Source organism: Phocoena phocoena, chromosome 19 (genome assembly GCF_963924675.1).
Source record: "Phocoena phocoena chromosome 19, mPhoPho1.1, whole genome shotgun sequence".
NCBI classification, from domain to species: Eukaryota; Metazoa; Chordata; class Mammalia; order Artiodactyla; family Phocoenidae; genus Phocoena; species Phocoena phocoena.
In genome coordinates this window covers 10,774,701-10,802,530 of record NC_089237.1, presented here as the reverse complement: position 1 = coordinate 10,802,530, position 27,830 = coordinate 10,774,701, and the positions used below count along the sequence as shown (strand labels likewise).

The 27,830-nt window shown below is 52.0% G+C and overlaps 1 protein-coding gene across 1 annotated transcript in view; it reads right to left on the bottom strand.

The window, feature by feature from the left end:
- Positions 1 to 20,886, bottom strand: part of RNF213 (ring finger protein 213) — a 107,536-nt gene extending 86,650 nt beyond the window's left edge. Inside the window, exons 1-2 of the mRNA XM_065896446.1 lie at positions 20,790 to 20,886; positions 12,991 to 13,151 (exon numbers count right to left, since the gene is read on the bottom strand). Of these exons, the coding sequence (XP_065752518.1) occupies positions 12,991 to 13,151; positions 20,790 to 20,886 (258 nt within the window). The remainder of the gene's footprint in view (positions 1 to 12,990; positions 13,152 to 20,789) is intronic.
- Positions 20,887 to 27,830: the final 6,944 nt, after the last annotated feature.

The window sequence follows — 27,830 nt, the reverse complement described above, 5'->3', positions numbered from 1 at the left end:
CCTTTGCAGAATCTCCTCCTTTTTCAGCGTGAGGCTGGCTTAAATCAAGTCGCTTAGTTCTACACTGATTTACCAAGGAACCTGGAACGTTGTCCTAAGTGCATGGAACAAGAAAGTAAGACACGTTCCTCCCCTATGAAGCTGATGGTTTAGTAGGAGAGAAAGACTAAAAACAAATGGTTTTAGCATGTTGGAAGGACTCGCAGGCTTCCCAGGGAAGAGGCGCAGGTTGAGTCTGAAAGCCACCAAAGGCCGAGGAGCCAGTTTCATCCATTCGGCAAAGATTCCCAGGTCCTACATGTCTGAAGGTGGCCAAAGCCACAGACTGCCTCATATGCTGACTTGCCCATCCAGAATCAAAGCGTACGTGTGGCCGGAAGACCCTGCAGGACTGGCCCTCACTGCCTGCTAACCTCATCCCCTGGCCTCCAGTATTAATCCTGTTTTTTACTTTCTTTATTTTAGGATGCTCTGGCATTTGCGGGGGCCTTGCTAATCCTGGAGAGACTGCCCCTCCCAGGGCTAGCTAATTCCCAGAGAGAGGGATCTCTCTGAGCAGATGAAAGATCTGAGCACATCTTTCATCTGCAAACCAACTAACACGGAGCCCTGCCGCCCACCTCCTTTATCAAACTCTCCCTCCAAGCCAACATTCCCTGCCCTAAATCACCGCAGGGCCAAGTACAGGACAGCTAGACAACCCTATAACCCAGAGCCCACAAAGAGTATTCAAACCAGCCAAACCTAAACCTGCTCGAACCTGCCTGCCTTTCCCCACAAGGCAGACTCTGGGCCACGTTCTCCCCTTGCTCCTTCTCCCTCCCGTGGGGCCCTGTGGACATGGCCCCCCTCCTGGAACCTGTAAGTACCACTGACCTCTCGTGTCATCACCAGTTATACGAGCAGGGCGCCTCCTGCCTCAGGTTCTGTCTTTCCCCAGACACCTCCTTCACTTAGTCCTCTGCCCCACACCCCTCAGCAGACCACCCAGACACCCTCAGTAGGAAAGCAAACCTTCACAGCCCCGCATCTGCTTATTTCCCTCCTTAGCCACTGTCAACTAAATATGTCTTTATTTTCTCTCCCCTCCAGGAAGGAAGTCCTTATTTTCTTCACTGCTGCCTCCACAGTGTCCAGAACAATCCTTGACCCCCTATAGGTACCTAATCACTTCTGTCTCATTAAATAAATTCCTTGGAAAGTCCCGTGTTTCCCTGTAGCACCAGCACGTTTCCTCTCTCCCTGGGACCCCACACCCCTCAGTCGGCTCTGTGATCACATCCAAGAACAAAAGGTTTTGACTTCTGATTTCCAATTTGCCTTTCTCCCCTTTACCTTGCTTTCTCCTTTTCTTATCCTTATTTAACTGTTCTTTATATAAGCTGCTTCAAAACCCTTAGAATGAGACTTAGATTTTGCACAGGTGACTTAGAGTTCTCTCAACACACGTCTACGGGGGCACGTGAGTGCCCGGCCCCCTCATGGGTCTACAGACAGGACTGGGATGTTGGCAGATCTCAGGCTGCTGGCACGCCTGCCATACAGCAAGGCTCGAGGCTAAAGCCTAAAATTTTCCTTGACAAAAATCAAGTTTATATGTATGATACTTGTTACAAATTTACGTATTCCTAATTCTTGTGGTCTGTCATTCTGACCACATTAGTCAGGAATATGCATACTAAAACTAAACACTGCTGATCGGGAATGCATGCACGGACCCGGGCCACAACCTCTGGATGTTGGCGGCGGATGGGGCGGTTGGGAGGAGACCCCAATAGTTGCCCATGTTTACAATGGATGGTAGGGGGTGAGTATTCACTTCGTTAATCCTGCATTTATGTTATACATACCCTTTATAGTGGGCATAATATTTAATTAAAACATTTTTTAAATGAAGAGTTTATTGACTTGGAAGGGATGCTACCGAGCTTTCTGGGGGACTGCAATGTCCTGTCTCTGGATCTGGTGGGGGTGACGAAGCTGTACACACAGCAGAACATCTAGGGGGCTCCGCCCTGAAGACCTGTGCATTTCACTCAATACCAATTATACCTCAGTTCAAAAGCTATGCTGCGGGAGCTTCCCTGGTGATACAGTGGTTAAGAAATCTGCCTGCCAATGCAGGGGACATAGGTTCGAGCCCTGGTCTGGGAAGATCCCACATGCCGTGGAGCAACTAAGCCCATGGGCCACAACTACTGAAGCCTGCGTGCCTAGAGCCCATGCTCCACAATAAGAGAAGCACTACAAGGAGAAGACTGTGCACCGCAACAGAGTAGCCCCCGCTCACCACAACTAGAGAAAGCCCGCGCGCAGCAACAATGCAGCCATAAATAAATAAATTTATAAAGAAAGAATGTACAACATTATAAAAAAAAAAAGCTACACTGCGCCAGCTCTATATGCATACATAAAGGCTATTCCTATTCCTGCCCAAAGAGAATTAATTAGAAAAAAAACAACAGTTTGCTACTTCTTGAGGGTGGGGGAGGGGTTTGGTCAGAATACACCTCTGATTTTATAATGAGCATCAGTTTGTTTTTCCATCAAAAGAACAAAGGCCTCCCATACAGGGAGAGCAGAGAGGAGACCCCAGTCTGGGGGAAGGCAGGCCAGCCTCATTCACTCACCTGAGTGCTGGGTCAGGAGCACACAGAAGGGTGGTGCTGCGGACCCTGAAATGGTACCTATAGCAGGATGTGGGGGTGACAGGTGGGAACACTGACTTGTTGGACAGAAAGTCAGTGAAACCGCTTGACAAAAGCTGACGTGTTGGAGGCTAAGTGGGCCCACTAGCTCTGCCCCAATTCCCAGGGGTCCTCTGCCTTCACCTGCACTGATAGTGACAGGGAGAGAGTAGAATAATTAAAGTTAGTTTAGAAATCCCACTAGGGCATTAAAGACAGAAAAGGAATTTTAAGGGAGCTTAGGAAGCTGTTGCAGGCCAATGACCACGCAAGAAAAGAATCCAGCAACCTAGCAATAATCTGCGCTACCTTGAAGGAAAACCAGGCACATCCAAGCACCAGGCACACTCAAGCCACAGGTTCTGATAGTTAAAACACAAGACAATAGATATGGGGTCTTGGTCTTGTTACTTGAAGTCAGGGAGTTAATGGTCCCCAAAGAGTAGCATTTCTGAATGTAGTCAAGACGGGAGCATAGGTGAGGGGGGGAAAGAAACTAGGTGAAAGAGGACACTATACTGAAACCTTAGATGAATTACAATATTTTAGTGTATGTTACCATCCTTTTGCTAACACATATGTGATTTAAATAGTGCCATGATTGTCCCTGTTAGACCATATATAGGGTCAAAGGAGGAACTAATGATGTAAGCCTTGATGTCTACCCAAAAATGAGGAAGAAGGTGGTCTTCTCCCCTCCCCACTTTTTCTTTGGTTATAAAAATGTAGCCCTCTTTGTTCTTGGGGCTGCACTCCCTTGCCTGCCCACTTGTATCTGTCACAAGTGTCCTATGCTAACAAACTCACTCTTTGTCTATCGCTTTGCCTCATGCTGAATTATCTCTGTGATGAGACAAAAGAACCTGAGTTTCATTAAGCCCCGAGACCAGGTGAGCAGTTTCAATTAAAAGACAGTGGGTCCGAGTCCAATCCGAGAAGGAGTGTGGTTCCAACAGCAAGTGCTTTGCCGACTCAGGGAGAACGGCAGGGCTGAGGACAGTGTCACCTTTCCACCTGGCATCTGATCAAGCACTTCCTTCTAGTAAACAGGCACTGCCCAAGCTCCCGCTCTGCAGCCTTCCTTCCCACCGTTTCCAGACCCAAGTAACCTTTCTCAGCTTCAGTTTCCACTTTTGTAGAACTGGGATGACACACGTGGGCAGTGCTTTAGCGGGGGGAGCGGGGTGGGGGGTCTGTCTACAAACATAAGGTGGGCTTTGCAGAATCAGCAAGAGAAAAGAAACTGGGATGAGAACTAGAAAGATCAGGTTGACCCCCAGCCTGACCTATCCCAACCAGTGGTATCATTAGGACCAGGGCTGGCCTCTCAATTAGACGCTAGCCAACTGCAAAAGGGAACTAAGACTCCATAGTAGGGAATGCCGAGGACGAAGTGAGGGTCCATCAGGAAAAAGTCCAACAAGAATCTCTACTAAGGGAACAACACGATTCCTGGATGTGCTGAGGAAGCCTGACTGGACCAGTTCTGGAGCCTTGGAGAGGTGCTTGGACCATCCCTGCCCCGCCAGCTGCGTGGCGTCCTGCTCCCACTCCCCCACTCCAGGAAATGGTCCCCTGAACCTCCCATTCTCAGCCAAGTGGCTCAAGGATTAACTCTACTCCAGCTGCAGGGTCAGCATACCACCCTGGCCACAGTGACTGCTTCAGGGATGGGTATGTATTCCAATCACAGCCACTGAGGTTTGAGGAGAGCTTCCCCTGGGAAAGAGACGCTTCCTCTTCCTTCTCTGGAAGCCCCCGAAGGAGGCATTCTCTTGTCCCCTGAATGATGCAGTGGGAAGTAGATAACTGTGGAAGGGTCCACAGTGGTGGAAACTGCTTCTGAGAGGCCAAGGAGCTAACTGACATGAGAAAGGCAGTGCAAAGACACAGAGAGATACCCGGACTTTGGGAATATCATCTAGGTGCCCAGATTAAACCTCGCATGCAGCTAGGTCTACCTGAGGATTTCTCAGTTACGTGAGTGACAGATTCCCTTTATTGTATTAATTAACCAGAGCTGGGTTTCAATTATTTGCAACCAAAAGATTTCTAATGGTTAAAATACTCAAACTTCCGAGTAGGGTGTTTCCTTTTTACAGAAGCCCCAAATAAGTCTAGGTAATCATGTTCTAACAGCTTTGGTGCATAAGATGTCAGGCTCTGGTAGATATGCTTGGGCCACAGCATCCTCAGGGCTCCTGTATCATTCATGGCACAGTACAGGAGGATCCCTCTGTGACACGTGTGTGACCAGATGCCTTCTGGGCATCACAGAAGTTGGTGGGAGGTTTCTGACCTCATGAACAGGTGCCAGCCGCCCTCCCCAGGGAACATGGGTCAGGTATGCCTTCTAGAAGGAAGGGCGCTGTCAGCAGGGAAAGAACAAGGAAGCACACACCACAGTGAGCTAGGCGACCCCGCAGAACCAGGAGGGCCTGGGAGGTGCAACTGTGTAAAGATGGCAGTAAATGCAAGACGGACCCCTGGAGGGACGTGACCCAGTTCCTGGAAGACAACCATTGGGAGAAAGGGTGACACGATAACAGCCCATCACACGGACCCCAGACCACACCCCAGCCCCCAAGAGCAGACTGGTGGATGTCACCACACCTGTGGTGGCAGCCACCAGCCCAAACCCTCTTTTTAATATAACCAAAACCCTGGAATCTAAAAACATGATACCAATGAACTTATTTACAAAACAGAAATAGACTCACAGACATAAAAACAAATATGGTTATCAAAGGGGAAATGTGGGGGAGGGATAAATTAGGAATTTGGGATTAACAGATACACACTACTATATATAAAATAGATAAACAACAAGGACCTATTATACAGCAAAGGGAATACAGTCAATACCTTGTAATAACCTATAATGGAAAAGATTCTTAAAAAGAATCTATATATGTAATATATACATAACTGAATCACTTTGCTGTACACCTGAAACACTGCAAATCAACTATACTTCAATCTGAAAAATAATAATAAAATATGTAAATAAATAAAACCAAACCCCACCCATCTGAGAGGCAACAGGGCAGCCTCTGGGCAGCGGGCATGTGCTCTCCTCTGATCACCCCTCCAGGAGAACTATCCCACATTTGCTGCCCACTTACCTCTTTCTCCTGGGAACTGCCTTTTATGTCCTTCACCCATTGTTCTGTTAGTGCGTGGATGTCTTATTTCTTTGAGAGAATTGATTAGGTATTCCAGTCGTGAACCCTTTGTCACATGTTGCAAATGTTTTCTAGCCATCTGCTTTTCCACGTTATTGCTGAATGGTCCCCTCTAACTCAGAATCTGGAATATTTTTGTGCCCCTATCAGCATTTAAGGGGTTGTTTTGGTGAGCCTTAGGAATATCTATATAATTTTATAAATAGTCACCTATATTTACAAGAACTTTTAGGGTGTATTTTACTTTAACATGGTCAACCAAGCTGGTATATATTTTAGTGTTTAGTATGAGTAAAGAACCATTTTTTCCAAATGGTGAGCCACGGTTCAAACACCCCTTACTTAACACAACTTTACTCTCTGATACATGAGTCCTTTATCACGTACTCAACTGCCATAAATGCTCACATCTGTGTCTGGATGTTCTACGTCAACCCTCCCTGATGGGTCTCTGTTACTCCATTAGGATGTTATATTGCTATGTTTATAGCTCATGATACATTTTGATGTCAAATCTCCCATTTATTGTTCTACTTTTCTACATTCTTCATAGGAACTCTTGCCAATTTATACTCTAGATGGACTTTAGAGTCTTTTATCTATTTCAAAACAAAAACAAAAGCAAAAACAGACCCACTGGGAACAATACTACTTTTACACATTAATTGGCTAATTGGATGTATACATCTGAGGAGAGAACTGACATCTTTACGATATTAAACCTTCCTTCTGGGAAAATCTATTTGCAGTTTGGTTTTCCTGTTTGTGTAGATCATGAAGGGGTTCTCCACCCACCCACCTCCATTTTCTGTTAGTGCTCGCACCCTGATGTCTGCTGTATTTACAAGGTGCTTTTTTTTTTTTTTTTTTTTGCTGTACGTGGGCCTCTCACTGTTGTGGCCTCTCCCGTGCTCCGGATGCGCAGGCTCAGCGGCCATGGCTCACGGGCCCAGCCGCTCTGCAGCATGTGGGATCCTCCCGGACCGGGGCACGAACCCATGTCCCTTGCATCGGCAGGCGGACTCTCAACCACTGCGCCACCAGGGAAGCCCTACAAGGTGCTTTTGCTTTTTTTGTTTTTGTTTTTGGCTGTGCCACATGGCTTGTGGGATCTTAGTTCCCCAACCAGGGACTGAAGTCTGGCCCCAGGAGGTGAAAGCACCAAGTCCTAACCACTAGATGGCCAGGGAATTCCCAAGGTGCTTCTGTTCTCAACTAACCAACAGATCCAAGCCCAGAGGCAAGACCACACCTGGTTTACATGCTTCCCCCTCACACCGAGCACCCAGTGCCCCACAGGCAGCAGCTGCTCAAATAAATCTTTGTTAAATGAATCAATGGCCATCTTACTCACGAAAAATGTCACCACTCTGTAAAAGACTGATAGTTAAACACCACAAACATCACTCTTCAATGTCTGAAGCCTCACTGCTTTTCCTCAAAAGCAAATATACTTCCATTATATATATTAGCTAGTTTCACTTTTGATATTATTCGTGAAATCTGCAAGACTCACAAATGCCATAGAAAATGAAAGAAGTCAGGATTTGAACTTCCAGAAACCAGAGACTAAATTTAGCGGCTTCCTCTGCACAGCTGGGGTTCAGAACACGAGCCCAGAACCTCAGGCGCTGGCAGTTGCAGAGACTGGGGGTTTTCTCTAAGCCCCAGCAGAGGCTCGGCCTTTGACTCCCACCAGACTGGTCCCAGCTCCCACGGAAAACCCAGGCCCCCGCTGCTCTTTTCCATGAAGAGAATCTGTATGGCCTGTGGGGCTTTCGGGGTAAGTTTTCCCAGGAACCAAAGAAGATAGCTGCACAAGAAATTAAAAGATGGATGGAAAAGTGGGGTAGGGCGCCACATACAATAAAGCTGAAATTCAGTGTTAGCAGAACATCCTCAGAGTCACAAGAGCTGACACCTAAAGGCATGGCTCCTTCCTAGACCAGCCCAGGTAGGAGTGAAAAGCACCTCCCCACCAGCCATCCTCAGCATCAGAGAAGGTGTGGGGCTCAGTTTCATGCAAGCCTCGGAGGGAGGCATTGTGTGCCACTATTTATGCAAACTACCTGCTCAGAGTCTGAAGAGCACGCGTCAGGGACCTCAAACGGGGTTGCATCCTCTTTTCTTCTTTTGCAGGCAGAGTAACTAGCAGCCTCCAGCTCATCGGATGTGGATGCGCCGCCTGCCGCATCTACAAAACCCTCTGACGCAACTTCCTGTTGAAACATGACCCCCTTCAGACAGGACAGGGTGACCACAGGCCCCGCTCCATCAGGACCTAAGGGACCCCTAACTCAGGCCCAGGCAGAGAGATGCTCTCGAGTGAGGACTAAACCAGCCCCCCAGCCCCCGGGGCGTCCAGGCTCAGCAGGCACAGGGTCCCGGGTGTAGGGAACCCAAGAAAGGGTCCTGCAGGTGGCAGGCAGAGCAAATCCATGCAGGCAAGCTGCCCCATGCTAGAGCTGGTGCCTGTAAGCCTTGGCACACCGGACCTCCCATGCAAGCAGGCCCAGGCCCTGGTTCCCTAAGCTCCATCACAATGCCTAGGCCGGTGCTTCCACACAGATGCAGCTGTGGGGACACTCCTGGAGGAGCAGGCAGCCCAGCACCTGAGGCCAGGCCTCGAGGGGGCTCTCGGGGACGGGGGGCACGCAGGGCAGTGCCCAACCCCTCTGGATGGCACACCCCAGGGAGCACAGAGCCAGTCCTGCGCCATTCCCCTTGGGTGCAGGTCAGGGGAGGGTACCTGGGCCTCCCACATGGGGGCCTCATGGCTGGCACTGCCCTCAGGGACGGACAAGGGGAAAGACCATGAGCCTCTGACCGAGTGTTGGGGAGGGCAGGCAGTCAGCGTGGAAAGGGAAGGGGAGTTCTCCGAGGGGTACTTGCAAAGGCCCAGGGGGTGAGACGGGTCAGAGCACATGGGTGGCCCAGGCGCAAAGCCCACCCCAGTCAGCGCCAGGTACCCAGGCTGGCTCCATCCCCTCCCAGAAGGAAGCCGACGATGGGGACCGAGGTGACACTGGAAGGAACCACAGGGTCAGTAGGCGCCTTCAACCCAACTCTCTGGGCTCCATCCTGTGCCCCTCTTCCTCACAGGGCGGGGGAAGCTGTCCCAGGGGGAGAAAGAATCCATTTGGAAGCAAGAACCACCAAAGCCGCCCTGTCAGTCAGCACCAAAGGGCCACCACAGGAAGGGCAGGTAGGGACAGGTGCTCCCCACGGCCCGTAACCCCAACACCCCTGCACCCACCGCACGACAGCCGGGTGAAGGGCTCACTCACTCAACGGCTGGGGATGAGGCCAAGTGGTCCAGGTCCTGGTTCTGGCCTTTTCCCTTGGTCCCCCGCATGTCATCCCACCACTGTTAGAACATCACGGCCTCGCCCACAGGCCCTTCCGACCACACACACGCCACTGTCTACTAGGATTATATAAGGTCACTGCAGGGACTGGCAACAGTCACAGAAGCCCTCAGGAGCTAATCACCAGACAACCCCCCAGCGTTCCTGTGTTCACTGCATCTGGCTTCTCGTGTGTGGGTAAGTGTGCATTCAGGCTTTTGTTTTTAAATCCCCTTCTATGACAATATTACACAGTTTTCTTATATCGAGGTGAAGATCATAACATAACCTAAAGTTAACCACTTTAAAGTGCACAACTCAGTGGCATTTAGTACTGTATGACCATCACTTCCATGTAACTCCATCATTCTCGTCCCACCAGGAGGAACCCCGTACCCAGCCCCTGGGTGAGCTCCGGGCACCTGCGTGGCTTTCTCCAGATTCCTCACCAATCCTGGTAGCTGTTTCAAAATCTTATTCCCCAGAGGAACCTTCTTCTCAGGCTTTTCACCCCAGGCTTCCAGCACATCTGCTGGTGACCCCAGCTGGAACCTTCCACCCGGGGTGGGGGGAGCGCAGGTAGCACCTTTCCATCTGCCTTCAGTGTTTTTGAGGAACACCCTCTGCACAGCTGCTTTTCCACCCTTAGAGAGTTAATTCCGAGTCAGGTGTAAAAAAGGCAAGTGCCCTGTGTTATTCCTTCTGGGAACTCCCAGACAGGTCACAACATACTTCCTTGGGGACAGGTCTGCTCGGCCCCCTCCGGAACGGGGAGCCCACAGCAGAACATCAGAACGAGGCTGTCATCCTCAGACCACCAGCACGCAGGAGAGGAGGGCACGGCTGAGTTAAGGTTGAGCTACGGCACCACAAAGCTCTCCTACCAGGTTAAGCCCCTTTTTCTTGATTCTGCGCTCACTTGGTTACTGCAAACCTCAGACTACTTTCCAGAGTTCCAGTAAAGTTTATTCTTACAGTTCTCACTTACTGGGGTGTTTCTCTGAGGGGACAGGCCCTCGGAGTTCCCTTCTCTGCCATTTTTGCTGATATCACTCTACTATTCATTGTCCTTTATCTTTTTATTTATCTATCTGATTTGATTACAAGAATTCCTTCATATCTTTAATCTTTGACAGAAATAACAGTTGGAAGCCACAGTACTTTCTGCCATAAGGATGATACAAATGACACTCCCCAGGGTGGAATATTCAGGTGGACTCCAACATTTGGCCATAAAACACTAAGGCTGTGATAAAATCTTCAAATGAAATCTCACATGCCTGAGGTTATTTTCTGACAATGACAGTAGAGAAGCAGAAGAGCAGGGGGCACCTGCCTCACAGGGGGTCCCACCACATTACTCTCACCTGCAGGGAGAAAACTGCCCCATCGCTGCAAATGCTGACTTTTACTCAATTTGTTCGTTTGATAGGTTTAATATAAAACCTTGCAGCTCTTTTGAGTGTTTGATTCAGAGGTGGGACAGTTAAACGTTTAATGGCCATTTCTATCTTCTCTATTGTGGACTATATCTATTGTTGGCCCATCTTTCTATTGGGTTGGTTACTGTTTTCTACTTGATTTCGAAGAGCTTTTGACATATTGAGGCAACTCACTCTTTGCTAAAAAAAAATGTTATGTAAATACAAATCTTTTTATGTACATACAAATACGTATTTTTCCTAAACTGTTTGCCCTTCATTTGTACTCATGATATGAGGTTTTTAATTCTTTTAAGACTTTTTCTGGAGTCACATATACCAATCTTTTATTTGTATTTTTCACCTTTGCTTTAATTACTAGAAAATCTTTCCCCATCCATGGGTCAGATAAATATTTATGTATATTTTCTCCAACTGTTTTTATACACATTAGGGTTTGTTTCTGGATTAGCTATTCGGGTACATTGACTCCTCCCAAGATTCACTGTTTTGTTTTGTTTTTTTGCGGTACGCGGGCCTCTCACTGTTGTGGTCTCTCCCATTGCGGAGCACAGGCTCCGGATGCCATGGCTCACGGGCGCAGCTGCTCCAGGGCATGTGGGATCTTCCCGAACTGGGGCACGAACCCGTGTCCCCTGCATCGGCAGGCGGACTCTCAACCACTGTGCCACAAGGGAAGCCCCAAGATTCGCTGTTTTAATTGGCTTTGAAACATGTTTTTGTTCATCTAATACATCAAGTCCCACTCAAGGCTTTTCTTTTTAAAATTTTTCTTGGTTATTCCTGCTCATTTTTTCTTCCAAGAGAAGCTTAAACTTACTCAGTCAAGGTTAAAAAAAAAAGCCCTAATCCTGCTGGGCTCAATACCATTTTCAATCACAGTGTCATACACTTACTTCCTAATGGTGTGTGTTTCTTGATACTCACTTTAAGAGTGTACCCAAGGGACTTCCCTGGTGGCACAGTGGTTAAGAATACACCTGCCAATGCAGGGGACACAGGTTCGAACCCTGATCTGGGAAGACCCCACATGCCATGGAGCAACTAAGTCCGTGCACCACAACTGCTGAGCCTGCACTCTAGAGCCCACATGCCACAACACTGAGCCTGTGTGCCACAACTACTGAGCCCACACACCACAACTACTGAAGCCCCATGCCTAGAGCCCATGCTCCACAAGAGAAACCACTGCAATGAGAAGCCTGCGCACCGCAACAAAGAGTAGCCCCCGATCACTGCAACTAGAGAACGTCTGCACACAGCAACGAAGACCCAACGCAGCCAAAAATAAATAAATAAATTTATTAAAAAAAAAAAAAAAACATTTACCCCAAATTTCAGTGTCTGACGGGGCCCAGGATGGGAGCTGGCCACCCTGCTTTGGACAGGATTACTGTCCAAGGGGAAGGACACTCACATATACACATCACAACTACCCCACACACTCACACACACACATATACCACACATGCATTCTCATACGAGTGCACACACATTTACTATGTACACACATTTGCTCACACATGCATGCACACACACACTCACAAAGGGCTGCAACACTGCCAGCTGCAGTACCTCCCACACTGTCTGACCACAAAGAACAACTGAGGACCAGACAAGAAACCAGCCCCTACCAGGCAGAGAGACAATGTCCCGCCCAGTCCTGTAAGAAACCAGGGAACAGACCCGGCTGTCTGCATCTGGACAGGCTAGACTTCAGTGTGGGGAGCTCTCCCCCATCATTCTCCCTGAATCTGCCCAGGTAACTCTCTGCAAGCCTCGCCTGGGCTCCAGCCTGGTCACTTACTCAGGAGACGCTCTCTCGGGGTCTGACACTTACAAGGAGAGCAGACAGCTTGGCTTCCCCTTCAAGGAAGAACATCTGGGTAACTGGTGGCATTTCCCGAGCACCCCCCTTTCCTCAGAGCCTGGAGGCGCCTTATAGACTGCATGGTCCATGCAAAACGCCCAGAGAAGAGCCAGATACCCACGTGGCAGAAGCTCAGGCACCCAGCACCAGCCCAAGCACAGCATCTGGGAGACACGATGTGCTGGGTATATGGTGGGAGGAAAAGGAAGGGGGATGGGAAACCAGAGACCCTGCGATGAATCAGGCACAGAAGGGGCGGCTCTGGCACAGCCCAGCATGCAGGGGCCAACGGGCTGCACATCAGAGTAATAACGTTTTCCCAGAGAAGATGCTGTGGGGACATGCGGGACCTTGTTCAGCCACTGATGAAACCACAGCAAGAAACAGCATCCTTGCAGAGCAGGTGGACGGGCAGAACCATTCCTCCCAGACCCACTTCCCCAGGGGCCAGGCACTCACTCTCTGCATTTGCCAGGAGACGTCCGAACAGGGCTCATCTAGGTTTTCTTGCAAATCACCTGAGCCCAGCGAAAAGAAAGGGCTGCTGTCCGCCCTCAGCTCTTGTCCACACTCCATTTCTCCCTCCGGGGCCGGTGTCGCCTCGAGGCTGTTCTCAGAATCTACAAAGGCAGACGCACAGGGGTCACATCTCGGAAAAACAAGTGAACGTCACGAAGGAAAACTTGGACTCCTCCCACGAGCGTTGTCCAAGATTAGCCCTCTCCCCACTCGAGATCCCGCCCTGCGTGTGGTGAGGCAAGCCTGGTACAATTTCTGCTGTCTGGTGGGCAAGAGGGACCCAGGACCCTGGCTCCAGCCCAGCAAGAGAGCACAGTCCAGCGCCTCCTTGTGTCTGCATCAGCACAGCCCCAGACCCTGATGTCTCAGCGACACCTCAAACTCTACAGAGCTCCAAACCGGGACTGCCGCCCAGCCCTCCCTCTCAAAAGCAGCCCCCCTCTCTCCCCAGGGGCAGGCTCCCCCTTCCCAGCCCGTCTCCCAGCAGGGCCCAGGGGTCTCCCAACACCTCCCTGTACTCATCCATCCGTGTGTCCTGGGGGTTGGTCTGTCTCCAAATTCACACCCATTTAGAGCTGACACCCACAGCACCAAGAGCCTGATACAGTGACCCCACACACACACTGAATCCTTCAGGGGACCTATTTTCAAACCTGGGTCTCGACGGCCCCCCCAGAGACACACACACTCCAGATGGTTTTCTGCCAGGAAGCCTCCCTTAGACTGATCCCCAAGGCCCCAGGCCCACGCGGGGAGGAGGGTGAACTTCCAAAAGCGCCTTCCACTCCCCTCTCCCGGTGCCCAGTCGTATCACCGCCCTCCTCTGTAAGTTCTGGAAGGCAGGGACCAGTGGCCTCGTTCTTGGAGTCCCCAGCGCCTGGAACATAAAGCCCCTCAGGAGGCTTCGCTGGATGATTTCAATTAACAGGAATCAGAATTTCTAACAAATACATTAAATAACTACAAACACACTTTGAACCTTAAGGCCAAAGAACTAAATAAAGCTGGGAGAGTATTTTTAACACACGACAGCCCGGGGCCACTGTCCTTTGATGATAAACTGTGGGCATCCTGACCTCCTCTCTCTTCCCCCAGCCTCCACTGTGGGGGGGTGGCCCCCCATTAGCCTGATTCAATCAGAACCTGGCATTTCCGTGGCCCCAGTGATTGGCAGAAGTATAGCAGGGGTCCAGGGCTGGTTACTGGGGTTTCGAACTCATCAACTCCTTCTGCCCAGTCAGACAAACAGACCCTATGCTTGAAAACGACCAGTCTGCCTCCATGAGGGCAGCAGCATAAGGACAAAGCAGGGCTGTCGGGACCTGAGAAAGATGCAGAGCTGTGCGTAGACCTGACCCCCTCGGTCTGGACACAGCGTGTGCGGCCCAGTGTACTCCTCCTGCCGAGGAAGCAGGGAGCTGGGTTTCCAGTTGCCTCCAATATAAACAGCCCCAGTGACTGTGAAAATCAGTAAGAATAACCTAAAAAAGGAAGAAAAGGATCTTCCCAAAAGAAAAGAGGCAGTTCAAAGAAAAAGAATTATAAGTGAGCTCTTAACCCTTAGTTTCCCTACCAATGAAGGAAGTGACAGTGGAACCCAAGAGGTACCCGTTTCTACCCATCTGACTGGCCCAAACCTAGACAGGGTATAGCTGGAAATGAAACCTTGAAGACCCTGCAGACAAGAGGGGCCGGAAGAAGCCTTGTGTGGGGGAGGTTTTGAAGGTCTCCATTGTAAATGCACCGGCCCTTGGGGGCCAGCAGGCTGCTCCTTGGAGCTTGTCCTCCAGACAGACTGGCCTCAAGGGCAGATCCCGTGCAAGGATCCAGCCCAGCCCTGTGCACCTGTGGCAAAAGAACAGGAGTCCAGGACGGGGCTGGCTGCCGTGTGGCAGAGCTGAGACCGGTCTCAACTAGAGGCCACGGAGCGGTGCCACATGAGGGAAGCAGAGTGCACCAGCTTATAGAAACGCATGTGCGTGTGTGCATGTTTCCACGCGGAGGAAACATCTGGAAGGCGACACACCAAACAGTTAATGGTGTGTTAATGGGGGATGTGAAGGGCCTGGGCTGGGGGTAAGCTGAGGGGGCTTTACCATTTTTTATATCCTCCTGTAACATGCAGGTCATTTGCACCAGCAGGTACTTGGTCTACAATCATCAAAATAAAAAAGAAACTAGCTGGACTCAGTAGGAGCAAAACTTAACTAGCACCTACTTGATACTCTGCGTGCTAACCCGTCAAGTACTCACGCCACACTGTGACTTGCTCAGGCCCCCAGCTGGCAAGGGGGCGGGCAGGGCTTGAATCCAGGCTCAGAGGCCAGGATAGGCCCCAGGGACAGCGCTAGGGCCACGGTCCTTCCCCCAGGACTGTGGCTGAATCAGAGCAAATTCCTGTCCCTGCCCCATGAAGCATGGGCTCACCAGGTACATGCACGCTGGGCAGCATGACCTCCTATTGCAGCGCCCCTGCAGACAGGTGTGCCTGCAGGTAACAGACACACAGGTATCCAGAAAGGGCTAAGAGGGTCTGAGCTCCCCTTCAGACAGATTCCCAAATCCAGTCAATGGCTGATTACCACATGAATAGGGGAGAAGGGCAGGGACCTCACAGGCAACCCCAAATCACTGCTACAAAATTAGTTCAACCTCAATCAGTCAGCGGCACAGACTCCATGCCTAGGCTCCCAAATGAGCCCCGACAGCAGCTCTGGGTCTGCCACCCTCAGCAATCCCCACCCCTCCCTCAGCTGGAAAACAGGGGCTGCAGCTGCCTTGTCCTGAAGGCTAAAGAAAGTACTGCATGCCTCAAGCTTTTATATGAGGTCCCTAGAGCAGCAGAAGTCACAGAGACAGAAAGTAGGATGCCAGATGCCAAGGGTTGGGGGAGGAGGAGGGGCAGTTAGTGTCTAATAGGGACAGAGTTTCAGTTTGAAAAGAGGAAGAAGTTCTGGAGATGATGGTGGTGATGGCTGTGCAACATTGTGAATGTGCCTGATGCCACTGAACTGTCCACGTAAACGTGGTTAAAATGGTAAATTCTGTGTGTCCGTGCAAATGATCAATCTATAATAAGAAACAGAAGAGAGTTTTATTTGACCAAAACTGAGGACTATAGCCCAGGACAGCCTCTCAGTAGTTCTGAGGAACTGCTCCATCGAAGCATGGTTTTCAGCAGTTTTATATCTTGTCAGAACAAAGAACACACACCAAACATGACAGGGATACATCCCTTCAAAGTTTCAGATGAAGTAGGTTAGCACGTACACTGCAAGGCAGTATGACCCCGGTGTCTAGGAAGTGAATCTTAAATATGGGGATGGGGGTGCTGATGTGGACGCCACAGCAAGGGAGGCATTTATCCTTATCTTCAAAGTGGAGTCGCTAATGGTTAAAGCACATGTGTGAGGTATGTTTGACAGGCCATGAGTCAGGCTGTTCCAGTTCACACAAAGTTCAGGCTGAATCATGTATAAGCCCAAACGACTTCCCCATACTTCAGTTTGTGAAAATCCCTTCCATCATCGTTTTAAATCTTTTATCACAATTAAAAAAAATTAAAACCACCACATAGAAAAACGCAACTCTCTCAGCCCATGCACTCCTCTCACCACCAGGCAGCTCCTGGGTCAGGTGCGGTGGGCATTGAAGGGGAGCAGAATTTCCCACCCCAAATATGTCACTTTGGCACGAGGATTATTTTGTGCTAAAGACAATTAAAACTAAGCAGATTCAAGAAAAACTCTTGGCCTCCCCCTCAACGGCCTAAATTTACAAAAAAATTTAGGTCTATACCTAAATTAGGTCTATACCAGGAAGAGAGCCATTACTATAGTTACCATTTACCAAAAAACTTATCTGCATAATAGAGCAACCTCTATTTTCCAAACTTCTCCTCTGCCTTGCTGTGAAAAGCCCTCCTCTTTGCAGCTCCAGATCCTACCCCTCTCCTTAAGTAAGGGTGTTACAGACGCTTCAATTACCTGGCTGCCTTTTGGGTCTCCTATTTTTATGGGCTCCCATACACATGAAATGTTAATCTGTCTCTTATGAATTTAAGTGTTAGACCAGCCAAAGAATTTAGGAGGGAAGAGGGAAATGTTATCCTTCCCTGCAGCACAAACTCAAAGGCCAGTGCAGGCAGCCACAGAAATCAAGTGGCCGCATCAGTGGACCCACAAGCGCTGGCAGGCGGGCAGCTCTTTCCCTGAGCAGTGAGGCCTCCACAGCTACATGCAAACCCTGGGGCCACCCCTCGCCCACCGCAGCTGCCTCCAGAGCTCCCCCAGCGGCCCCCAGTCCCTCCTGGACTCCTAAGGGGTCTCAGCCTGCTTATCTTACTTTTTTCCATTATAAAAACAGCGACAGGGCTTCCCTGGTGGCGCAGTGGTTGAGAGTCCGCCTGCCGATGCAGGGGACGTGGGTTCGTGCCCCAGTCCGGGAGGATCCCACATGCCGCGGAGCGGCTGGGCCCGCGAGCCATGGCTGCTGAGCCTGCGCGTCCGGAGCCTGTGCTCCGGGAGAGGCCACAACAGTGAGAGGCCCGCGTACCACAAAAAAAAAAAAAAAAAAAAAAAAAACAGCGACAGGGCTTCCCTGGTGGTGCAGTGGTTAAGAATCCACCTGCCAATGCAGGGGACACGCGTTCAAGCCCTGGTCCGGGAAGATCCCACATGCCACGGAGCAACTAAGCCCGTGCGCCACAGCTACTAAGCCCGCGTGCCTAGAGCCCGTGCTCCGCAACAAGAGCAGCCACTGCAATGAGAAGCCCGTGCACCGTAACAAAGAGTAGCCCCCATTGGCTGCAACTAGAGAAAGCCCACGCGTAGCAATGAAGACCCAACACAGCCAAAAATAAATAAATAAAATTTAAAAATTGAAAAAAAAAAACATCGACAAGAAAAACTTGGAAATGCAGAAAATAAAAGAAAAAATGCATTTCCCAGAACTTCCCCTGCCCCTGCAAAAATAACCTTCTAGCACTCAAGGAGGAAGTCCCACCTGGATTCCCTGGGGCACCTACCAGAACAGGGGTGACTTGGGGTGGGGGAGGGGCTCCTGACCACACCCTACCCCCTGCCCCGCTGAACCTACTGGCATTGGAAGCCCTCCACCATCGGACCAGATGAACATCACCCCTGCTCTACCATCAGACTGCACCAACATCACCCCTGGCAAAGCCAGCCGCCCTCCACCTATGCCCAGGGTGGCCTGGAACTCTCCACACACTTCCCTTCCACGCCTTTATCTGCGTGGCCTCCCACCCCCCCACACCGCCCAGACCCAGGTGTCCTGGCGACTCTGGCACCTGCACTGCAGCCTCTCCTGACTCCATGGATCCCAACCTTGCTCAAGTTCCAGAGGAACGGGCCCCACCTGCAGCACCAGAGGGAGCCCAGCGTCCAGGATGCCCAGGGCTCACAGGCTGGGTGGCCTGGCAGACCTACAAGTGGCTGAAAGGTGGAAATAACTCCTGCAGCTCACCCAAGCCTCCCAACATTTTGGTTTCAGTTTCCATTCCTGTAAATAGTAAGCAGAGAAGTCCATAGGCAGGAAGTGGGTGTGGGTCAGAGGCAGGACTCACCATTCAACACCTGGGTCCTCAGCCCTATTGTGTGACCCACTCTGAGTGACCAGGGCCTGGTCCCTAACCCCCACCCCCAGTGACGGGTAAGGGACCGCCTCCAGCAAGCCAGCCCTAAGGACAATGGCCCTGTCCAGCACTCACTGTGCTCGCAGAGGATAAGCAGGCAGCCCAGAAGACAGCAAACCCCCAACAGCTCTCAAAGCCTTTGCCCCTGGAGCTGGCAGAGATGCCAAGCATCGAGGTGTGGGCTGTCCATCTTGGTAGTGACCATGCCCTGCTAATGGTTGGGGGCCCTGGAGTGACCTCTGACTGGGCCGAGGTGGACAGCTGCCTTGCCTGCTCTCCCTACCTGCCTGGACAGGCAGGACACTAGAAGGTGACCAGGGTTCTCAGACAAGGCTTTTTCCCCTGTTCTGTTGGAAAACACATCAGTTGCTCTCAGCAGCCCTGGGAAAGCCCCTCACACAAAATTAAAGGGTGGCAGGGGACAGCAAGCTTTCCTGGAGGCCTTCCCAAAGGGATCAGTCTCAGGAGATGCCAGGCACAGGACATGAGACTCAAATGAAGTTCTGATTTTCTCCCATTAATCTGTCTCATGTCAATTTAATTCTTAGACAAACCAGAAGGACCTAGAAGGGTAGAGGAAAACTTCCTCCCCAACCATGCTAGGCCAGTAAGACCTCAACCACAGCTTCCTTCCAGGGTACTGGTTCTGGCTCCTGAGTTCAAAAATCCCTTCTCTGCCAGTTGCTAGCTGTGTAACTCTGGGCAAGTTACTTAGCCTCTCTGTGCTTCAGTCTTGACATCTCTAAAATGGGGATTGATGATAGCTCCTCCCTCAATATTTAGCACAGGATCGGGCAAATCACAGGTTAGCTGATTGGTTTTATTTGTGTTTTTAGTCTCTGAGGTCCCAAAGACCCCTCCTCCCAAGGCCCCCTAGTCAGGCAGATGTTCTAGTGACCAGGGTGGGGAGTCCTGGCAGGTGGGAAATTCTGCCTGGACACCAAGAGTTCAGCCATGCTATGATTCATTATCTGGACAAGGAATCAATGATAAGAGTGGACACTCAGCTGCCCACCAAGCTCCTCCCAAAGGGTTAGAAGCAAAAGAAAATGAATAAAAAACTGACAACAAAAAGCGGCCACCTCTCCATACCTCTTACAGTCCAAAGAAAGCATCTGTAACATGAGCACTTTGTACAAATACAGCAGAAACAGGATCAATCAAAGAACTGGGGGTGTCCATCTCATCCCTGCCTCAAAGTGCACCTTCTTTGGTTCATTCAGCAATTATTTATTGAGCACCTATTGTGTTCCAGGGAGCATACAAGAGACTTGGGATAAAGCAGTGAACAAGAGAGCAAATGTCTCTGAAGCCCCACCCTGGTATGGTCCAAGTGCTATCAGGACAAAGAGCCTGGGGAAGTGCAATTCAGAGTGAAGGGGAGGGGCGAGCACAGTTTTCAACTGGGTGGTCAGAGTGGGCCTCCAGAAGAAAGGAGACAGTTGAGCAAAGACTGGAAGGAGGGTATGGGGGAGATGTGCTGCCCTCTGAGGAAACGTGTGTTCCAGGCAGAGCGAAAAGGCAGTACAAAAGTCCTGCGCTCAGAGCATGCCTAGTATGTACTAGGAAGGGCAGGGAGACAGTCCAAGGCCAAGGACACCGAGAGAATCAAGGACCGACCAGAGTCCACAGGTGAGGCCCACCTGACACACGGTTCTACCTTCATGCACCTACCGGCTGCCCCTCACCAGGAAGGGGCCTATGCAAGCTGTGGGGACCCCTCCCCCACCAAGTTGGCCTAGGATACCGCTACTATGCAGCATCCTCTGAAATCCTCTAGGACTCCTCAGCTCAGCCCAACACTTCCCACTCCCAAGGGAGAAGGAAAACCCCAAGTTCTCTCCAAGAAATGAAACTGAAATTCTTTAAAAAGTGACAGATGCCTCCAGCAAAGGGGCAGATAAAACTGTATTTCTAAGAATAGTGCCTCTTCTAGAAAGAGTTCTTTAGCCATAGAAGACGTCACTGCTGGCCTGGGTTGTCTGCTGGCTAAGGTCTCCATTTCTAGGGAGGGAGGTGGGACTTAGCTGACTGCCCCACTACCACCAGCTCCACTGGGCTCCCAGCCGCATCAGGGCCTTACCTGGTACAGGGGCTACAGGAAGCAGCTTCTGTCCACACTGGCTGCAGAACTTCGGGGCTTCCTCTTTGGAGATATGCCGGCAGGAAGGACACTCCATACCTCCAGGGAGGGTAATTCCTGAGGCTGGCACACCTCTGCAGATCTGGAAGCAAGAGTCCCGAGGCAGCCAGTTTTATACCCCACCACCTGTCATATGACCACAGCCTTGCTTCAGTTTCATTTTCTGGGAAAGTGAAATTGGCAGCAGCCTAGAAGTTCTCCTTGCTCAACTGAAAACCAGCCTGATCACTGCCCCTGAGGCGCTCCAGCCTGCCTCATCCCAACCTCCCCCTCCAACTCCCTCCTTGTCTGAGCCCTGAGTGGCGCCAGCACCCACTTCCTTTTCTGCTGTCCCTCCCAGCTTCCTGAACTCTCCATCACTCAGTGAGTCTAAAAATTTCCCCACCCAGCTGAGACTGGGAGCCAGGTCAGCTGAGCCAAGTGAGTGGAGACTGGGGGTAGTGGCGGAGCAAGCAGAGACACAGCTTGTGCAAAACCCAGAGATAAGACATGGGGTGGGGATACCTGCTGCGTGCCCCAGGCAAGGGACTCAGACTCTCTGTGGCTCACTGCAGAAATGCTGGCAGCAAATGGCTGAGTCAGAGCCTGCCAAAGGAACCAGCCCGCACAGGGCAGCCCAGGGCTATAAGGCTGGCAGTCAGGATTCCTAATAACGGGGCCAGTGGTCAAGATTTCTAATAACGGGGGAGTGCCATCTGCTAAGCCTGCACTCTTCTCATTGACCATTTGGCCCTCAGAACACCTTCTGTGGGAGTGGCAGCAAACCAAGGTCAGGGTCATGCCAAGGCCAGGACTCAGGCCGAGAACATCCAGCCTCCAGGGACAACTTAGTGCATCCATGGTGAGAGTGGAGACAGGCGTCTTGGCTCTTGGGGAACAAAGATCCACTGGCCACCCATTTCTGCTGGCTTCAGATCCAAGAACTTTGCTGGAGCAGTGGTCAAGTCAGCTCCTTCCCCAGCTGGGAGGGCACCCAAAGGGCCCTCATCAAGCAGCGACTCCCTGCCTCAGCCCTTCTACCCGCCCGTGCATCCCATTCTCATTTTCACTTCATCTGCGGCATGGGTGCCCCTCTGCCACCACCAGCTTGGTCTCCCTGATGGTGGGCTCTTGGTGGTGGGGGTGGGGGCGAGGGCTGGGCAGGGCCTGACCAAAAGCACTCAGTGTGAGCAGTTATCCTCGGGGCCCTGGTTCCCACCTCCCCTCTCCCCTCTCCCCTTTCCCCTCCATACGCCCCTCCCCCAAATCAACCACCCTAAAGCAACCACCACTGTCGTCTGGGTACTCTCTCACTAAAATACTCTCAATGACTCCCCTGGGCCCAGGCCTCTGTCCGAAGGTGTATTCCCTCTCCCCAAAGCTCTGCTTCCCCACAGACCAGAAAACTCACAGCAAGGATCAGAATTCCTCACTCAAGTGTCCTGTTGTTTCTCGCCAGCACCAGGGGCCTAAGGGCAAACGCGAGGGCCGGCACCAACAGATCTCTATTCAATCAGTTTCCGGACTTTTCCCTTCCCCTTTTTTCCATACACATTCCGCCAACCATCACCAAAGAAAACCAGGTGGTGGCCCCCACCATCCTCACACTCCCCCATTCTCAGCCCTCCCCGGCTTCCCCCAGGGCCGCGTCCCAGTCGCGGCTCTCAAGGCCAAAACCCTCGAGGTGGCAACCTGGCCTTTAGCCCCTGACCACAGGCAGCCCCTGCTAAGTCGGGAGAACCCTGCGCTCTGGGCGGCTCGGTGATGTGGGCAGTGATTCCGTTCTCCTAAAAGTTACCATGAAATAAAGATACGGGCATTTTTCGCAACATCACTTTTCCGTTGTTGCAATTAATGAAAGCGAAGGATTCCGTTCCCGGGTAGAGGTCCCCAGGTCTGCCCGTCCCGGTCCGCTATTATGCGCCGCCGCGCCCCCCCCCCGCCCGGGCAGCGCTCTCGGGTTCAAAGCCCGACCGGCGCTTCCTCGCACGGGGTCCTTCGCACTCGAGGCTGGGCCCCCGGGAATGTAGCTGGGGCCCGGGGAAAGCGCGCTGCCTCCACCTGCTGCGCGCGGCCGGAGAACAGGGTACGCACGGTGCCGCGCGGCGGGGCTGGACAGGGAACCTGCGGCGAAACCGAAACTCAGCGCCGCAGGAAGGGGCGGCCCGGCGCGGACGGCGGCCGGACGCGGCGCATCAGGACGCAAGCGGCGCTCCTCGGCAACGCCTCGGGCCGGGCCTCCGCGACCGTGGCCCAGACCGGCGGGGACCCTGATCCGTGGGACCCTCTCGCACCCAGGGGACCCGCACTCCGACCCGTGAGACAGCCCGTACCCACGGGAACTTGCGCCCCGCACTCACGGGACCCGGCATCCCTCCCTGTAAATCCGCACTCCGCCCGCCAAGACCCGCGTCCGGTGTCGCTGCGCCCGGGCCTCGCGACTGCGAATCCCCGCCCCGCCCGCCACCTCGCACCTGCGCCGCTCCCGCGCCCACGCCGCCGCCAGTCCGCGCGGTTTCGTTTCTCGCGTCCTGGGTCCCGCCCCTCCGCCCGCTTCGGCCGGCGCAGCGGGGTTCGCTCGGGTGTGGCCGTCGAGTGGCGCCCCCCAGTGGACCCGGCGCCAGGCCAGGTCGTCCGCCGCAGAGGAGGCGCCTCCTGCCGCTGCGCGCCAGGGGCGGGAGGCGGAGGAGCCTTGGTTCCGGCCGGACAGAGGCTGGGGTTCGCACGTGGGTCTACCCCAGCCGCCCCCACGCCGCGGGCCGAGCCCGGGCGCGCGCATCCCCAGTCCAGCCCCAGCCCCTTGGACAATGTCCAGGACCTTGCGAGCCAGCGGCCAGCCTGGGAGGGGACCCGAGGACACGAGGCTGGTCACTCAGCCGAGCTTCAAGCCACTCAGATGCAAGGTGGAGGTCACCTGCCGCATCGCATCGGGGTTTTGTGTGGATTAAGTGACCACAGCGGCCCACGCTCAGCCTTGTGTTGGTCACTGATAACCTAGAGGCCACCGCCCCGGCCTGCCTCTGCACCTCAGTTTTCTCATCTGTCAGGCTCGTAATCCGGCCCTAGGGCTGTTGGAGAACTACTATTACAGTGAAAGCTGGTGTTCCAGGCCCCGGGCAAAAAGTGCTTGATGTACATCAGCTTATTTACTCCTCACTGCCCTCTCTGCTCCCAACCAGCACCTGCCTGAGAGCATTTGTGAGGAGCCTAGCTCAGGCCCATGAGGTGCTACAAATGCCAGTTAGGATGAGCATCATTGTTACATTAAAAGGGCCCAGGGGGCTTCCCTGGTGGCGCAGTGGTTGGGAGTCCGCCTGCTGATGCAGGGGACACGGGTTCGTGCCCTGGTCCGGGAGGATCCCGCGTGCCGCGGAGCGTCTGGGCCCGTGAGCCGTGGCCGCTGGGCCTGCGCGTCTGGAGCCTGTGCTCCGCGGCGGGAGAGGCCGCAGCGGTAAGAGGCCCGCAAACCGCAAAAAAAAAAAAAAAGGGCCCAGGGCTCCCACCCACCTCTCCAACCATTTCCTCTTTTCCCACACCCCCCAGTCACACTGTCCTTGCTCTGGGCTGGGAACAGCAAGCTCTGTCCTTCTTTCTTGGGGTTCCCCTCCTGCAGTGCCTGCCCCTTGCAGGGCTGGCTTCTCCCAGCCATTCAACCCCAGCATCTTTGCGCTCAGGCAGTGCTTAGGGTTTGGGGGGATGCCAGCAGAGCTTGGCTGGGCCCGGCAGAGTGGGGACCTGTGGACCCTGCTGGTGTGCCTATCAGAATTCTGGGCCAGCCCCAAGGTGACAGGAAGTCGCTAAAGACCAACAGAGTACGTACCACTGTCAGAATACCGCGCTGGGTGGGGTCATCACACGGCCTGAGAAAACACATTTACCTGCCAGGTGCAATATCTTTCATTTTAAAACCCAACACAGGGACTTCCCTGGTGGTCCAGTGGTTAGGACCCCACGCTTCCACTGCAGGGGACACGGGTTCAATCCCTGGATGGGAAACTAAGATCCTACATGCCGCGCAGAGTGGCCAAAAAAAATAACAAAGAAAACCCAACACAGCCTTAAGGAATTAGAATTCTTCCAGTGAGAGACTGAGCCCTGCAAAGGGAGGTGACTTTAGGCCATTTTAATGCCACAAGGGGATCTTCCCTCCAGCCTCTTCTCCGTGTCCTTGTCCACTCCTTAGAGGAATCATGAAACAGTAAAGGGATTTTTAAAATCCAGCCTTAGAGAGATGGTGGGGTGTGGGGGGGATCCGCTGTCCTGCCTTCAATTTAGTTTGTGGTTCAAGATAAACGTGGAACAATCCAGCAGGATTATCAGGTCACCTCCTCTTCCAAGTCTTCCTTCAGCCTGTACAGTCCAGTATAACCTGGCTGCCCAGAGCCATGGCTGTAGCATGCACTCCCAGGAGTGGAGTTTGGAGTGACACCAGCACACTCACACCTCCAGAGGAGGAAGCTGCTTATAGCAGGAGGCCTCAGCTTCCTACTTTCTGAGAAGTCAGTATGTGGCATGGTCAGTGTGGTCATCCTGTTTTGACAGGTGTTCCAAAGTAGACAGAGGTTCTGGACACTGTCCACTTCCAGGTGCTGAGGACCTATTTGTAAGTGACCCTGTCAACATGTCACCTAAACCAGAAAGATGGTTAAGAACCCAAAGAACCAAGTCAAAACACACATACCACATCCAATAAAGACCAAAAAAAGATGGAAAAGCCAGTATTAGGAGCCCATCCTGAATACTCACAGAGAAATCCCCTCACATTCCCTAGTCTATATCAATGCAATAAATGTATGCATTGAAACATGCACACAATTTTTAAAAATAAAAAAACAGTATAACATTAAATAGTATATAAATGTAATATATGATCTAACGTAATTAGAAAATACAAAGACAGTGGTAGATGCAGTTTACTTTGCAGGGCTGAGCCAGGCGCAGAGAGGAGGGTGGAGGAGGATGGTGGGGTGGTGGGATGAAGGAAGGAGGGGACGAGGAAGCCAGAGGACTTGACAAAAGGTTTCAGATGGCATCACCTCCAGCTTTGTCCCTAAAAAGATGGTGCAGTGGACACTGTGGGCTTGAATCTGGACATCCTCTCTTCCTGGCCCGTTGTTCACAAAGGGCCCGGGCTCCTCCACGTAGAAGATCTGCTTGGGAAAAGCCTGCCTGGTCATTATTCCCCAGGTCAGCCGCATGACACAGCAGGGGAGCCCCTGGACTTAGCCCCACTGCCCGTCCAGCCAAACCCAGCATAGAATATCTTCCTGGTCCCTTGGATATTGGAGCACTTGAAATTTCCTCAATCTCATGCATTTGTAGAATGGATTCATTTGGGCCCCAAACACACGTTTTGGACAGTCTTGCTCCTTGCCCGCCTAACTTGATAATCCTGGGGTCGTCGGCAGAAAGGACGCTCTCCGAGGCACACTTTGCTGGGAGGATAAGTGTGGTGAGAGGCTGGAACGAAGGGCCTTGTGTGGGTTGCTAGGGCAGGGACGTGGTTCTGCTCCGGACGAGAGCATCCAGCCGTCTCAAAGCAGGGCCTGTGTGACTAGGCAAGCTGAATAGAATGCTCACATTAACTCCAGAGCCGTGCAGAACAAGAGGAGCTTGTAGTTCTGGGCTTCGTTCATATCTACTTCCCAGCCTGCCTCCAGATCTTCATTTCAGCTGTTTTCCCCACTGAAAGACAGGAGTGAGACTCAGCAGTTAAGTGTCTCACTAACGGGGCTTTGGGTTCTATGTGGTCGGGGCAAAGTTTGGCTGGTAGGAGTCAGGTTTCTGGGCCTGGGTATTCTTGACTGAAGATCATGCTCTTTGGACCCTGTGGAGTAGCTGTTCCCGAGTCAGATGGCCCCCAAGTTAAAACACTGGGGGCCAAAAATTCAGTCCTCTGTCAGCACCGAGTGAATTCATCCACCTTGGGCTGCAGGCCTGTCCAGACAGAAGGAAGAGCAGCCGTTAAGGAGCTGTTTCCTTTCTTGTTTAGGGAGGCAGGAGGGGCAGAAGTGAGAAGAAGAACGTAGGGGATTAACTTCATGGCTCCCACAACAGCACCTCCCTGTATGTGTGTCTCTGTCTGCTCTTCTTATAAGGACACCACCCAAGTCTAGTATGATATCATTTGAACTTAGCTAATTACATCTGCAAAGACCCTATTTCCAAATGAGGTCACAGTCACAGGTGCCTAGGATCAAAATGTAACTCTTTTAGGGAACACAGTTCAACCCCCTACAGGCACCAGCTCCATGGGCTTTGCCAGAAGTCCTCTGAAAGATTCAGCTGTCGGCACTGCACAAAGATTCGTATGATTTGGATGAACTTGGGTCCTCCCAGGGGATTAAAATTATTTTAAAAGTGGGGAGCGGAGAAACAGGCTTTTTGCCAGCATCAGCAGCTAAATTTACAAAGGGTAGATAGATCTACCCAAAACAGATTTTATACAAATAATCACACTTCAGGCAGCAAAGGGTTTGCTAATTCACTCCCCGGTTAGCCCAGGTTAGACCTGCTCCAGGTAGGCTTTATCTTTTTTTTTTTTTTTTTTTTTTTTGCCACACAGCTTGCGGGATCCCAGTTCCCTGACCAGGGATTCAACCTGGACCACAGCAGTGAAAGCACTGAGTCCTAACCACTGGACCGCCAGGGAATACCCAAGTAGACTTTATCTTAAAGAAGGATGGAGGTCACTGCCCCACTCCAGCACTAATGGGAAAGCCCACCACTCCCCCCCCACATTAGCTCACAGAGCACCCTCAGCTCCCCTGCCCACTGGGTGTGGGGTCTGCAGGGACGTGGCTGCAGAGCCCACAGCTGCTGCCGTTTGGAGCTGGTGGCACCGAGAGCACTGCTCCAGGATGACTTCAGGCTGTAGAGCGGGCATGACAGAGCAGTCACACCAGATCTCCTGCCCTCTTTCATTTTCAAGTAAATGGATTACTGGAGCGTGGGTGGGACGTGATGCTGGCATTGCAGCCTGAGTCCTAAATCCTTCCCCTT